At 46.0% G+C, this 15,052-nt stretch overlaps 1 protein-coding gene and 1 long non-coding RNA gene across 2 annotated transcripts; one reads left to right on the top strand and one right to left on the bottom strand.

The window, feature by feature from the left end:
• Nucleotides 1-4,812: 4,812 nt before the first annotated feature.
• LOC136305486 (somatotropin-like) lies at nucleotides 4,813-10,704 on the bottom strand. The gene is made up of 5 exons (XM_066208738.1): nucleotides 10,647-10,704; nucleotides 9,615-9,778; nucleotides 8,851-8,967; nucleotides 8,310-8,471; nucleotides 4,813-5,098 (listed from the first exon to the last, which is right to left on the bottom strand). Exons 1-5 carry the CDS (start codon nucleotides 10,654-10,656, stop codon nucleotides 4,898-4,900), a joined length of 654 nt encoding a protein of 217 aa, XP_066064835.1. The 5' UTR covers nucleotides 10,657-10,704; the 3' UTR covers nucleotides 4,813-4,897.
• LOC136305496 (uncharacterized) lies at nucleotides 8,083-13,514 on the top strand. The gene is made up of 4 exons (XR_010725366.1): nucleotides 8,083-8,810; nucleotides 8,960-9,108; nucleotides 12,059-12,197; nucleotides 13,308-13,514. It is a non-coding gene; the product is annotated as an uncharacterized lncRNA (long non-coding RNA).
• The last annotated feature ends 1,538 nt before the right edge of the window (nucleotides 13,515-15,052 follow it).

Below are 15,052 nucleotides of genomic sequence, written 5' to 3'. Positions count from 1 at the left end.
AGGTGATTTCCAGAAAGGCTTCTGGAGAAAGAGAAGAAGACAGAAATGAGTCCTACAGGAAGTTGGGGCAAAGCAGTATCCACTTACAGGAAATTTGCAAGTCCAAGGTAGAGTAGGGAGGCAAATGCTGTTTCCTCCGTCTTTTTGACCTGTCCAGGAAAGGAAATGAAGGGCACGGGTGCTTCATGTATTTCTGTTTCAGGATACAGCAAAGCCTTCAAGAGGGGTTGTCTGTGATGGCTGATTATGGACAACCTCGCTAGGATCTGTTATTCTGGCATGGCTTATCCAGCCACCTGCATTGTTCTCTTCATCTCAGCTGTCTTTTAGCAAGAGAAACAGTCACTATTCTGGAAAATTGTCCTGTTATTTTTAACAAATAAAGAGTTATAGATGCAAAAAGACTTTGCTAAATACACTAGAAAGGTTTGTCACTCCCAGATGTTGCAAAAAAGGCAGTTGCTCAAAGGCACATTCCTCAATCAGCTTGATCTTATTGCCAGATAAATCCCTGTCACAATTAGAACACCAAATGTTAATTCCATTTGCACTACTGTGTTTACTTTCCTTTGCTTTGATGCTGGCAACATCTGTGTTCCCTGTCTGTGATTTCACACAGTGTTTCTCTCTGATCTGAGTTTGCAGTGGTGCAGAACCTCTGATGACCCTCCTGCCCAGTAGGGGATTTCATCTCCAGGATATTTGTTCTAGCTCTGATCCCACCAAAATTATTTTAGGGCATACCTGGATCTTGCCTTGCTCTAGGTGATTCTCATCCTTCAAAATGTTGGTCCTCAGAAAAAAACAGGAATTCTCCCTCCAGGAACTACTGCAGCACCAAGAGCCCAGCTCTGCTCTGCCTGCATCCAGAAACCCAGGAGGGATAAAGCCCGCTTGCTGGGTGGGCTGAGCATCAGGGGCCAAAGGGAGGGGGAGGCAGCAGCCCACTGTGCTTACAGGTGCTTCAGCAGGAACAGCTTTCCAGGGAATGGTGCCTCACTGGCTGCAGGTCATTATCCTTGAGGATTCTAGAATGACCCAAACAGATTTAGTTACACCAGCTGCTTCACAGGAGGAAACAGAATTTTCATAGGATATCCTGCAGCAGCTTTACTGGAATATCTCTTTGGGTCACTGCAGAGATTGTTCCTGCTCATGACTTGAGCAGGCAGTTGTTCCTGGATGGTGGCAGCTGACCGTAAATGGATCTCTAGGGTAGGAGACACAGGGAAGATCCAATAGGATGGGACACGACTCACAGATCATGGCATTTCCTGCCATCCCAGGAAGCCCTGGGGATTCACAGCCTCCTTGCTGAGCAGTCCAGCTTTGCATTCACATGGAAGTGGGTTGGATGGATGCTCAGAAACCAGACAAAAGGATGGGAAATACTTGAAGTCCTGACATTTTAGGTGCTGGAGGGTACTGACAAGGTCTCAGTCTACTGGTATTCTGAAATGCTGCGAAAAGAACTCCACAACTAATAATAGTTGTTAGAGAGGTATGTATTGAGTCGACATCGAGATGCATGGGGAATAATTTCTTCAAAGACACGCATGACCACCAGAGAACTTGCTTTCCTTATTATTCCCTGAGGTCTTACATATGCATGACATTTCACAGTCTTCTTCATACATATTCATTCTCTGACTCCACCTGTCTTTACTTTGTATGGTAATTAACTCCACACCCTGCTGGGCATGCTCAGTTCGTTGTGGTGGTTTCTGATAGTCTTTCAAGGATGAAGAAACAAAGTCTTCCTCTGTTTGTCCCTTCACCTTTATCTCTCTTGTGTGCTTTGGCCCCTTTGGCACTTTTCAAGGGAACACACTATCTTAGAGTCTATGTTCTTTCCTTTATCTGCATTCTTAGTCCTGTAATTCTGCTGTTTAGGCTAGTTCTTATTATCCCCGAAGGCTCCTGATGATTTTAGTGCTTAAAAATATGCAAAAGGATAACAGACACAGCATTCGGTATTCACTGAATGTCTTCTAAAATGTGATCTCATATATTCTAAAGCACTACACTAACATACTGGGCATGTTCTTAAATTTACTATAAAGGATCAGCTGGAATTTTTAAATCTCTGTCTCATATTCCTTCCATGTTTGCTTTCCAATAGTAGAAATAGAGTTGTCAGTTGTCAAGATCCAGTTACTAAAGTTCTTACAAATGCCTCTGCTCAAAGTAAGGTGCAAACAAGACCATATGCCAGTGACAATAGTATAGATTTTATTTTATAGTAAATACAAGAGAAAGAAAGGGAAAGAAAAATATAGAACGGGGGATGGGGGGGGGTGCGCAGAAAGAGAGTGACAGGGACAGAATAAGGAAAATATCACCACTCCGTGGATCCCAACAATGTTCCATTGATCCTCTCCAGGTGGTCTTCTTGGTGGTGAAGGTCTCCCCGGAAAGCATAGAATCCAATGGGTTAATATACACTCAGACTGAGTAGGAAAACCCAGGCACCTCCCTGGGGCGGGGGGGAGTTAGCCATTGTCTCTTACAACAGACTCTGGGTTTGTTGCATGCCCTGTAGTGCAAGGCTTCAGGAATTGTAGCAGATAGAGACAGTAACTGAATCACCCAGACTGGGCCTCATCTTGAGGCCTGTAGGAGTTAGTGGCACAGGTAGAAATTCAGTGCCCAGAGTGTGGTGCAGTTGGAATTATAACTTAAGGTGTTAGCAAGGGTCAGAGGGTTTTATAGTAGTTAGCAAGTACAGTAATTGCTATGGACACAGTAGCTGCCTTAAGAGTTTATTAAACAATGAGTGTTTGCATTCTTTCCTCTGCTGTATGCCAATGAGAATACAGCTGTAAATGTAAACCATGTAGAACTGTATAAAACCTGCCATCTTACACAGAATAAATGGAGAACGTAGCATCAGTCATATTGATCGGATCTGTGTTTTGCTCTCACCCAAACTCCCTGTTTGTTTTAGGGTCACCTCGCTATTAGGAATGACTCTGGGGGACATTTTGGGGATCTTTGATGGATTATGATACTCCCTTAGCTGCCTCTTACGTGAATGTCCTGTGGATGTGGCCTGTGGGGTTTGAGGTTCCACAGCTGGGCCAGTTTGTGTAAGGGAGGATAAGTGTTCACTGCCTCTGACCAGAGGTTTCACCCAAAACCTCCTCCCCCTCTCTCGTTTTGGCAGAGAGTAAACCTGGGTTCTCTGGGCTGTGGTCTCCCCCATCCCAAACTCAGTCAGGGAAGAATCTCTATTGTGTTTGGCTTTGTTGCGGATGCTTTCCTCTCCTTCAGCCTTGTTTATTTTTTCCTAGGCCTGTGATGATTAAAAAATGGGTTTTCTCTTTACCTAATCTGAGTGGTTTAACTTACCGTTCAAAGTCCCAGTCAGATATCTTCAGGGAGGCTTCTTTGGTTCTAGCTTCTTTATAGAGTTTTCGTTATAATGAGAAAAACTTTATATCAATGTTTAAGGCATGAACTGTTTCAGTCTCTGACACCAGTAAAATCTCTACGAGGTATGATTGACACTCACCTCTCAGGAAAACTCTTCCCTGCAAATTCTGCTGCTGAGGTAGGAGCAGAGTTTGCCTGGAAATGCCACTGCATGGCCAACCTGGTTTCCCATTTGTGGTGCTGCACAAACCTCCCAGAACTACCAAGGCTTCTGCCAAGTTCTCCCAGCTGTCCCAGGAGGGGTTACCACCAAGAACAAGCTGAGGAGAGGAATTTGAAGGGACTCTATGGATCAGCGTGCTCACAAGATGGCAAGATCCCATCCGCTAGTGGCTGGGGGAACAGTGGTCAGGCCAGCATGAGAGCAGTCCAGCAGCTGATGCCATGGGGAGATGCAGGGGTGCCTGAAGGGCTTCCCAGAGTGCCTCAGGCATGGGGCCACTGCCAGTAGCAAGGCCAGCAGGAGAAGAACACACATGGGCTGTGTGAGCAGGTCTGAACCATGACTGCCTGAAGTTACCTGGTAATTGAGGAGGCAGAGCTAGGGTATTGCTGTGGCAGTGCTCATGTCACAGCTTGGAGCAGGACTGGGGCTCTGGGGTTGGAATGTTCATCACCAGATACTATGTCATACCCATGGAACCACAGCATAGAATCCTACAATGGATGGGCTTAGAAGAATCGTGCAATTCCACCCCCCTGCCTTGGGAAGGAGCACATTCCACCAGACCAGGTTGCTCCAAGCCCTGTCCAACCTGGCTGTGAACACTTCCAGGGATGGGGCAATCACAGCTTCTCTGAGTACCTTTCCCAGGTCTTTACCACCTTCATACTGAAAAATAAAGACCACAACAGGACCTTTTCCCAGAACCCTTTCCAAACAGATGTCACTGGAAAGTCTTCTTTGGGGATACAAGCCAAATCTACCTTCTCTTGCACTTTATTGCACTCTGTTCCTTCAAGCCTTAAATCCAACCATCAGTCCCAGCTCCACATGTTTTGGTCAACTTTATCCCTTGCAACCTAAAATCCACCCTCTACTCTCAAATCTACCCTCAGCACCAAGTTCACACTCCAGCTCAAAATCTGCACCCCCTGGTTCCAAATCCACCCTTCTCAGGCTCAAATCCACACTTCGGCCCCAAATCTACTCCCAAATTGCTCCCCAGCTCCAAATCTACCCACAGTCCCAAACCTACTCCCCAGTACAAATCTATCCCTAAATCTGCTTCCCCTGTCCCCCCAAGCTCCAAATATGCTTCCTTAATCCCAAATCCACATCCCAAGCCCCAACTCCATCCTGTCCCATTGGCCGCTCCTCCCTCCCAGCCCCTCACAGTAGCTTGTCCCACTCCAAAATCCAGACATGTTGGCAGTAGCAGGTTTATTGTCCAGTTTTCTTTCAGAGTAGGACAGTCATGGTCGGCAAGAAGCTGGAGTGGGAACGGAGCTGTCCCTGGTATCAAATGGTGCAGTTGCCCTCTCCATAGCGCCGGCACTTCATCACCTTCAGGTAGGTCTCCACCTTGTGGAGGTCCTTCTTGAAGCAGGAGAGCAAGCCATAGTTCTGCAGTAGTGCATCCTCACTGCGCAGGTGGATGTCAAATTTCTCATAAGTGGCTTTGAGGATCTGGGGACCCCATGGGCTTTGGTCCTGCAGGTGCTGCAAAAGGATTGAGAGGTGCTGGGGGAGGTGGTGGGGGTCTTAGAATGAGCATGTGTCACAGTAACCTCATGCAGTGCTCCAGGCTGGGGCAGAGTGGCTGTGAATGGCCCTGTGAATACTGGTTGACTGTGGCTGAACATGAGCCTATGTGTGCCCAGGTGGGCAACAAGCCAATGGCGCCTGGCTTGCATTAGCCATGGGGTTTCCAGCAGGACCAGGGCAGTGGCGGCCTTCCTGTCCTGGGCACTGCTGGAGTACCTCCAGTCCCGGGGGTAGTTGTAGGCCCCTCCTGGCAAGGAAGACATTGAGGTGCTTGAGCATGTCCAGAGAAGGGAATGGAACTGGGGAAGGGTCTGGAGTACCAGGAGCAGCTGAAGTAGCTGGAGGGGCTCAGACTGGAGAAAAGAAGGCTCTGGGGGGATCTTTTCACTCTGTAACTCCCTGATGGGAGGGTGGAGCCAGGTGGGGGTGAGGGTCTGTTCCCATGGAACAAGTGGCAGGAAAACAGGACACAACCTCAAGTTATGCCAGAGGTGATTCAGGCTGGACATCAGGGAGAATTTCTTCACAGAAAGGATTGTTTAATATTGGAAGGGACTGCCCAGGGAGGTGGTTAAGTCACTGTCCCTGGAGTTGTTCACGGAATGGCTGGACATGGCATTCAGTCCTCTGGTCTGGATGACAAGGCAGTGGTCAGTTTTGAACTTGGTGACCTTAGAGGTCTTTTCCAACCTCCATGATTCTATGATCTTCCATAGGCCCAGTATAACACTTCCCATTGAATTTTAAATGAGGTCAGGAGTTTCTCTCTTCAGTCTTAAAGCATATTTCAAACATATTTTTGAGTGTATGTGTTTAGAGGAAGAGCAGTCATGCAGGGGTGATGCTACAGTGAGAAGGGAGCTGGGCACAAGGCTGCAGGCAGAGGAGTGTCTTTGGGATCTTAAAATAAAGGGAAAGTTGTAGGGTCTCTCTGTACCTCCTCCTGTCAAGGAGACAGGGAACCTGGAAAGTAATTCTCTCTTTTCTCCCACCTTACCAGTAAACAAAGCTCTAACCCAGACCCAAGCCATGTACATGTGGAGCTGAGAGCTGCACTCCTCCTGCCCTGCTGTGGTCACCTGCTGCCATGAACAGGAAAGTTTTGGTTAAGGAAAAGGTGCCATGAATGGGTGAAATATGATTGTTTGGCTGGTTTCTGTACCATTTCCTAATGCCCAAGCACATACCAAACAGGGACCAAAATCATAGAATTGTGAAGTCACAGACTGGTTTGGGTTGGAAGGGACCCTTAAAGACCATCTCATTTGAAGCTCCCCTGCCATGGACCAGGACACCTTTCACTAGACCAGGTTGCTCCAATCTTCATCTAACCTGGCCTTGAACATTTTCAGGGGTGGGCAGCCACAGCCTCTTTGGGCAACCCGTACTAGGGTCTCACACCACCCTCACAGTAAAGAATTTCTCACCCACACAAAAATCTGGAAGTGGTACTGATACCTATCCCTACTTTCTTCTGCTGAACTTCCAGGACAGAAGGTCTCTGTTTACTCTCTGAGCCTGACTTTCACTGTCATTTTAATGTAAACAATATTCCAGAGTCATTTCTCACAGCTCCAGGTCTCAGTGCCAGATAAACTTAATTACAGAATAAACATAACTGAAAAGGTGTCCTGGCAGAAAATACACAATTTAAAATAACAAAGCAAAAATAAAGTAAGTTATAAAGGGGACTTAGAGCAAAGATAGAGAGTGACTTTTTACATGGACATATAGAGACAGCACAGTCATGGGTTTTGTAAAGAACGTATTGTTCTATTCCATCTGGGTGGAGCAGAATTGCTTATCTTTGCTCAAATGGGTCAGTGTCCCTTATCAGATGGTGGAGTGCTACTTATCTCTCTTCATTGTTTCACTACTTCCATGGGAATGTCTTCTACTAATGGACCATTAAGAGCTCATCAATGACATTACACATCACACTGCACTATTGTAAGCTACTCCACACAGGGAAGAGGAGCCAAACCATCTTAATCTACATAAAAAGCAGCCACAGTCCCACTAGATATCCAGTTTTTTCCACCGGATCCCTAGAAGAAGACCAGACCCATCTCACCATTACTGGACCCTTTTTCTTCAACGAGACCATCTCTACTCCAACAGAACCACATCTGCCACTCCAGGAGTGCTTACTTTGGACTGCTTCCAACACCCTGACCAACAGGGTGTCAGGTTGTATTTCTGACTGTCAGAGTTTTCTAGAATTTCTTGTTTGTTTGCTTGCTTATTCTTCTGTACTACAACATTTTTATTTTTATATCCCTAGTAAAGAACTGCTATACCTATTCCCAAAATCTTTGCCTGACAGCCTTTTAATATCAAATTTATAATAATTTGGAAAAGGGGAGGAGGGGCTTACATTTCAAAGGAGACTCCAACCCTCCCTAGCAGATACCTGTCTGTCTAAATCAAGACAATTTAGATAAGGTGTTAGGAAGAAATTCTTCCCTATGAAGATAGTGAGGCCCTGGCACAGGTTGTCCAGAGAGCCTGTGTCTCCCCCGTCTGTGGAAGTGTTCAAAGCCAGGTTGGACGGGGCTTGGAGCAACCTAGTGTAGTGGAAGGTGTCCCTGCCCATGGCGTGGGGTTGGAACGAGATAAGCGTTAAGGTCCCTTCCAACCCAGACCATTGTGTCAATCTGTGATTAGTTCTTCCTTGAAGAGGATCACCCCTCAACTTTCAGCTCTCTGGATGCTGTATAAATGTTTGAGGGAAACACCAGAGTACAGGTTTCCGTCTGTACACAGATGTATTTATAAAATGTGAATCATCACAAAAATTGCCACATTTCAAAGTATTTTGCATGGAAATGTAGCAAACATTATTTTGCTCTTAGTACACCTGAATATTTTTTTGTGGATGGGTTTGGGAAGACTTTGGGTGTTTTTGGAATTGTTGTGATTCCTGATCAGTAGTGCTTTGCGATGGGTGTTAACATCTGTTCTGTGTTTTCTTATCCTCCCTAGTGATGAAATCCAATGTGCAGTATCATGATCTCATTATCTAAATGTAAACAAAGTCCAAAGGATGCCACTGGCCTTCAGAGAGGAAGGAGATTTCTCATGGTCTTTGGATCTATGAGGGCTGAGTGTCCTCTGTGTGGGAGATCTCTGCAATTCTACAGTCATGCTACATGCTGCAACTTACCTTCATCAGAGCTTGGATCCCTTCTTCCAGGTCCTTTAGCTTTTCATACACTCTGTCTGAGGTGCCAAAAACCAGATTGTTTGTGAACATCTTGCTTAGGTACTGCACCGGGGTCAGCCAGGACTGGATGAGAACCAGGGAAAACTGAAGAAGCTCAGCGTCCTGAAATTAAGACAAGAAAGGGTCAAAGCTGTGCAGGGGTATTTGATAGCATGTTCTGCTCCCTCTGGAACACCTGGAGATGTGCCACCACTCCTACAGCTTCATCAGACACAAAGTTTGCAGCCTGGGGAGCACCACCCAGACCTGTGATCTATGCAGACAATAGTTTTTATTGTGCTTGGGGTAGGAATGTGATTTGTAGTGTAGCCCAGAAAAGTATTTCTTTCTTTATGCAGGGTTCAAGTAATCAAAAAGGGAGGGGAGGGATGAAGCATCCAAGTGTTCACAGATGAAAACCCTCTGTTCCTGCAGTGAAGCACAGCTGGGCTCTTCAGGCAGGTGTGTTCTTGCCCTGAGGGTGAAAAAAACTTAAACTTACTGATTTCTGCTGGGCATCATCCTTCTTCATGGGAGCAGGGATGGTTTCCGAGTAACAAAACACTAACTGAGTATTCTTGTTTGTGTGTCTTTGGTCCTCTGGAATATAGGTGCGTTCCTATGGAGACATCCCAAATACACTCAGATCTACTGACCACGTTCTGGAGAAGCCCTCAGACACTTCCCAAGCTTTTCTGAATGGCTACTCTTTGTAAGAAATAAATGTGAGACATGAGGTGCCTTTGGACAAGGTTGGCAGGTAGGAAGCAGGAATATTGTATTGGCACAATAGCTACTGGGCGTAATGGTCTTCCTAAGCCAAGGTGCTGAGGTGAACACAAACCACACCTGAACTAGGTTCTCCCAAGGAGTAAAGGACCCCAAAGGACAGCTCTTGCCAAAGTGACACTTCATTCCATCTCCTGTCAGCAGAAGAAACTAGATAGTTTTAAGCACTCAGACTCTCTCAGGACCAGAGGTGACCAACACAGCAAAGTCTTGTCACATATCTATGCCATGTCCCAGCTGATCCTGTGCAGCCATAGTCCTAAGAAGGGAGATGTGCAGGATCCAAGTAGGGGGGCAGAGGGCTGAGAGGAGGAAACAGGGTCTAGTCTGATGGGACGTAACCTGTACTATTCTGTTAACACCCTCTCCTCATCTAAAGAGGACAAAGGAGACACAAATAGTTGAAAGGTGTCTGTTAGACAGTCCTGAAGCCATCAAGCTAAAATGGAGGAGATGACCAGAGGCCACACCACTTACAAACTCCTTGTATGTCTCAGCGGCCAGGAGGTGAAGGTGCTGAGCCCTCAGCACAGCATTGGCAAACAGGCTGGAAAGGGGTATGGCCGGGAAGGTGGCAGCTTGTTGTGGCCACTGCAGTCCCAGAGTGATCATAGCAATGGCAAGAGGAGAGAACAATGACCCTGCAGCAAAGCACAGTGTAAGGTGTTAGCAGTCCTCAGGAAACTGGGTTGAGGAGGGAGTGGCACCTGGGAATTAATTCCCAATCTCCTATGTCCATGTTGGCTGAAGGCTCATCTTCCTTGGTGCCTTTTGGCACCAAGAGTAAACTTAGCCTTCTCCAAAATTCTTTGAAACCCTTTCACCAAGACCTGCTCGCACCAAGAGCTTGTGCTTCTCCCAGTATTACCAGCAGTGTCTTCCTGGGTGGAATCATGGTTGCTCTATGGAAACTAGTGTCCCAATGATTTTCCCTGATACACTCCTTTTCTCATAAGTCCTTACCTATGTGAAAAGAGCATGGTGCACTCCGGTTACATGAGCAAGCAGGGGACAATGAGTGCCAGGTGAGGGCGTGGAAGCACCTCACTGCAGCCATGGTTTATGCTGTACTGCTGATGTGATGCTGGCTGTCTGCCTCGCTGAGGTGAGAGATGCTGACATTACCTGCGCTCTGACTGGTTCTCTGGGATAAGACCGCAGAATTTGGTGGTCTTTGTCAACCCTAAATGTTTTCAGTCTGTGACATCTGACTCACGCTAGCATCTAGCTGCTGCAAAGACCACAGACTTAATCTCAGACAAACACCTTTTGGAGGAGAAATGCCCTGGAGTCTGTAGGACTTGGCCTGTTTAGGCTAAAGATTAATTCATGAATTAAAGTCACATTGCAGGGAAAGGGATTCTTTTTCATTCGTTTATAAATTGCCATACTTTAAGTTAGGGCTGTCACAGACTGTGTGTATCCCACCACATATCACCCCATCATCATCTCCTCTCACTCTATACACATGGCAGCCCTGACAAATTCTTTAAAACTAATAAAAAGTACCTGGAGCCATTTCTGTCTGGTGAGTTGCTCAGGTGTTGCTTGACAGTGAATACTTCCTCCTTTCATCTGGCAAGGGGAACTATTGAGTCACCCTTTATATGGCAGGGTGTCTGTTTAAAATGGATCTGTGTGTCTATGATCACAACAACTCTGCATCTTCTCTGTACATAAATGCACAGGTGTTCACAGTGGTGCTGCCTCATTGTAGTCATTTATACACAAATGTACAAGTTGGGAAAGTTGTTTGCCTCAGGATAAAATCAGCACTCAATGATTTCGCCATATCCTGCGATTTATTGCAAATAGAAGTTTCCTGATCATTGGAATACCCATCCCAAGTCACTTCAGTGCTTTTATATGGTGGAATTTTCTTTGCCCAACTGTTTTTCCTGTCTGGCTCTGCAGCCTTGACTCACAGTTCACAGGCCTGACTGACCAGTTTGTGAGATTTCTGACTTAAAGCAAATGGCAAGTTGTGCCAGGGGAGGTTTAGATTGGATATGAGGGAAAATGGCTTCCTCAGAAGGGTTGTACAGTCCTGGCACAAGCTGCCCTGGGCAGTGGTGGATTCCCCATTCCCGGAGGGATTCAGAAGCTTTGTTGATGTGGTACTTGGAGACCAAGGTTAATGGTGGGCTTGACAGTGCTGGGAAAACAGTTTGACTCCGTGATCTCAGAGGGCTTTTCCAACCTAAACAATTCTGTGATTCTATGATGTTTTCCCCTTTATTGTTGGTGGGGATAGATCTGGCAGATAATTCTTATTTCTTTAAATTTCTACCAAAATATAAAATATTCAGCAAATAGTATTGCTGAGCTGGTTTGCTGTAGGTGTGACAAAGAGCTGTCCTGTCTAGGAGCTTGTTTGGGTTCCAGCCTGCCCACTGCAAACTCTACTGCCAGAGCTCTGGGAGAGTTCTCTCATTCTCAGTCTGTGAGAAGATCTGGCTATGAATATCTTCCTGCTCCTAAACAGATTAGACAGAGGGCTGCTGTGGAAAGGAGGTAGAAGGGATAGGGAAGAGAAGATGGGGAAGAGAATCATAGAATCATGGGATGGTTTGGGTTGGAAGGGATCTTAAAGTTCACCTTGTTTCAAGCCCCTGTCATGACACTCTTTCCACTAGACCAGGTTGCTCCAAGCCCAGTGCAACCTGGCCTTGAAAAGGAAATGTCACAGCATACCTACACTTTCTTTTGAGCAAAATGAAACAGAACCTCAGATGTGCAGCTATAGGGGGCTCTTAAAGGCCTTTTACTCCTCATAAGGCCCTGATTACCCCAAACCACTCTGGTTTGAACTTTTGTTGGGAGTTCAGGGTCTGTTTCTTTTGGTCAAGTGGTGATTTGTCTTCCCTATACCCTTTGTTTGCCATGCCTCCCCCGGACCCTGTGTTTGCCGTGCCTCCCAGTGTGTGTCCAATTTCCAAAAGGCAGCATCATCCCTGCGACAGCTGGAGCAGAAGGTGGAGAGGTGGTTAATAAACATGCTGTGGTGAGCATGGTCTGTTCTGAAAAGCCCCTGGGGTGGCGATGTGGTGGTGTCACAAGGTAAGTGTCAGTCCTTGGAGAAGTGGGAATGGCTATCGGGTATCCTGTCACCCAATAGCCAGCAACATCTGGTTGTGTTTTTCTACTCCAGATTATGTTTAAATATATCAATATTGTTCAGAGATGAGCAGAGCAGCAGCACCTCAGCACAACCCACACACTGCTGCCGGTGAATGATGATAATGTAACACTGCAGCACCTTGCACCCATGTCCTGCTGTCTCTTGCTGTCACTGGCTGGCTCTCTAGTTTTGTTAGTTAAAGCTTGGTGCTAAATCAACATTTTTACATTGTAGCCAAGCATGGAGATGCTGCGATGATCAGCCTGTGTGATTCCCCTGAGGCTTGGGTTGTTGCCAGTCATTTCTGGTCATCAAATGAAAAAGAATCATAGTGGGGAAGGTGGTGTGACTGAAATGTTGGGCAGGGCAAACACACAACACTGGCAAAACTGTAGTTGCATAAGCTCTTAAATCTCAACTTAGCCTTTTTCTAGATTTCAGACACAGGAATTTTCAACCTAAAGCAGTATCTCTTAACAGAAACGTGTTGCTCTAATTTCCAAGTAATTTCCAGGTTCCTTTTCTTTATTGAAAGAGAAAAACCCCACTTCTCTTTGGCATGTTCACACATCCCCCCACCTTACCCTGAGCATCACCTACTCTAACAAGTTCCGCTAAAGAAGTGAAACAACTCTCCTTGCATGTGCGTGTGCTCCCGAATTCCTAGGAACCCCCAAGGATGGGGTGGCTGTATGGAGAGGACCTTCCCAGCCTGACCTTATCTTCCTAGCCCAATGTCCTGGGGTGACTCTTTGATGCTTGTATCCCCAGTTGTCTGTTCTGTTTATGCTGTATGTTGGGTTCTGTGCCTTTAAGACTAGTTCCGAGAGTGAAGGGGGAGAAAGAAGCAGTGCGGAGTTTGTTTTGGAGAAAACTGCATGACTCCTATGCATTCCACTCTGGAACTGTGTTTGTCTGAAGCACAGACAAGCAGTGAGACAGAGATCTCCTGTGGTTTTAGTTGGTTTTAGCTAGGTGAGGCAGAGAAGCTCTCTGGACTGCTTTTTTTTTTTTTCTTTTTTTCTTGGGACTGTTTAAACCTGTTCCAGACTGAAAAACCCAGAGGAGCACCAGGAGCTTGCACTTGCAGCCCACCAGGGCCTGGACTTTGGCATTTTCCAGCAGCGCCGGAGGGATTGGGACTGATAAGAGACTGAGCGAGCTGAGCTACCCACAGCAAGGACTTTCTGAGTTTGCCATCTCATTTCAGAACAACGAAAGGTTTTATTGTTTCATATTATTGATTCTTTTATGCTTGTGGGCACTTTGTTTGTTGAATAAATAGTTTTTCACTTTTCTCCAAGGAAGTTCTTTCCTGGACTGGGGAGGGGCCATTTGCATTTACTTCCCAGAGGGACCCTATTCAGAGGTTTTCTCTCAAATTTGCCCTAAACCAGGACACCAAACCTTCCCAGTTAAGCTCAGCTGGTAGGTCCCAACCAAGGAACCACTGCCAGCCGACAGCCTAGGCTCTGCACATTGGAGGGCAATGGCATGATTGACAGAGGATTGAAGTGGCAGTTGATACCTCTTCCAGCTCACTGCTCGGAACGTAAATTCCTTCTTGAAATTATGGGTTTTCCTTACTGGAGGTAGGACTGCACAATTTCCCTGAACCCATTTGGAAAGATTTTTAGAGTCATAAATTCATAGAATAATCAGAATTGGAGGGAACCTTAAAAATCATCTTGTTACAACCCCTTCCACGAGACCAGATAGCTCCAAGCCCCATCCATTTCGGCCTAGAATACTTCCAGGGATGGAGCAGCCACAGCTTCTCTGGGAAACCTCTGCCAGGGCGTCACCAACCTCACACCCAAGAATTTCTTCCCAATATCTCATCCAACCCAGCCCTCTGTCAGTGTGAAGCCATTCCCTCTTGTCCTGTCAGTCTGAAACCATTTCCCCTTGTTCTGTCACTACACTGCCTTGTAAATAGTCTCTCTCCATCTTTCTTCTAGGCTCTTTTAGGCTAAAGAGATCCAGGACTGCAACTTAGTCTATGGAAAACCAGCCACCGTTGTTCAAGCAGCCCTGATTCCAGTTTCTAACTTGTGGAAATGTATTTTATAATTATTTTTTCTGAAAACTCTCCTGTTTTCTGCATCCATAAATGTTGGTTGGAGTTTTTTGCCTGGGTCCTTACTAAACCAATCTAAAACATGCTGGTTTTCTGCTTTACCAGTCAGCCTGGAGGTCTACTGCTCATGCTTATTTGCCACATGGACCATTACCTCTCTGCCCTGCTTCTGCAATTGTTTTTTTATTATAATTACCTGTAAGAAAAATCATATACAGAGAAGTGTGCAAAAGCAGTCAGTAAGACTGTATCTATGAAGTGCAACTTCCATGTGACTGGCTTAGGGCTGCAGCACAGGAACCAGATGAAGGAATTTCAGATCCCAGGAATAATCCCTACCCTTTTCCTGGGGAATGTCACAGTTACTGCCCATGCCTCAGTTTCTCCATTAGTAAAATGATGGTCCTGATACTCATTAGCAACAGAGCTGAAGAGCAGGTAATAATTGCAGACACACAGGTCAATTAAAAATAAATCTCATCTCTTCTGCTGAAAACAAAGCAAAGCCAGTCAATTTAGCCCCTTTCAGTGATTTTTTTTAAACGTCTTTTAAATTGAAATGCAGCAACAGCAAGTTGTCTAGCAACAGGAAGCAGCAGGGAATAAAAACAGACTCTGGGAAGAGTAATTTATTCCCATTTTTCAGTCTCTCCACCAGTGGATCTGACACCATCATGTCTCCCAGCATGAGCTGCCACTCAGGAACCATCAGCC

Source organism: Chamaea fasciata, unplaced genomic scaffold (assembly GCF_029207755.1).
Source record: "Chamaea fasciata isolate MVZ Bird 193981 ecotype frontalis unplaced genomic scaffold, bChaFas1.0.hap1 SCAF_2, whole genome shotgun sequence".
Lineage (NCBI taxonomy): Eukaryota > Metazoa > Chordata > Aves > Passeriformes > Sylviidae > Chamaea > Chamaea fasciata.
This window is presented reverse-complemented; position numbering and strand designations above follow the sequence as displayed.

What these genes read in the sequence shown, in the direction of transcription:
- LOC136305486 (XM_066208738.1), bottom strand. An exon ending in ATGATGCCCAGCAGAAATCA is followed by an intron (nt 8,472 to 8,850) that starts GTAAGTTTAAGT and finishes TCTTAATTTCAG; the next exon opens with GACGCTGAGCTTCTTCAGTT. An exon ending in GGATCCAAGCTCTGATGAAG is followed by an intron (nt 5,099 to 8,309) that starts GTAAGTTGCAGC and finishes ATCCTTTTGCAG; the next exon opens with CACCTGCAGGACCAAAGCCC.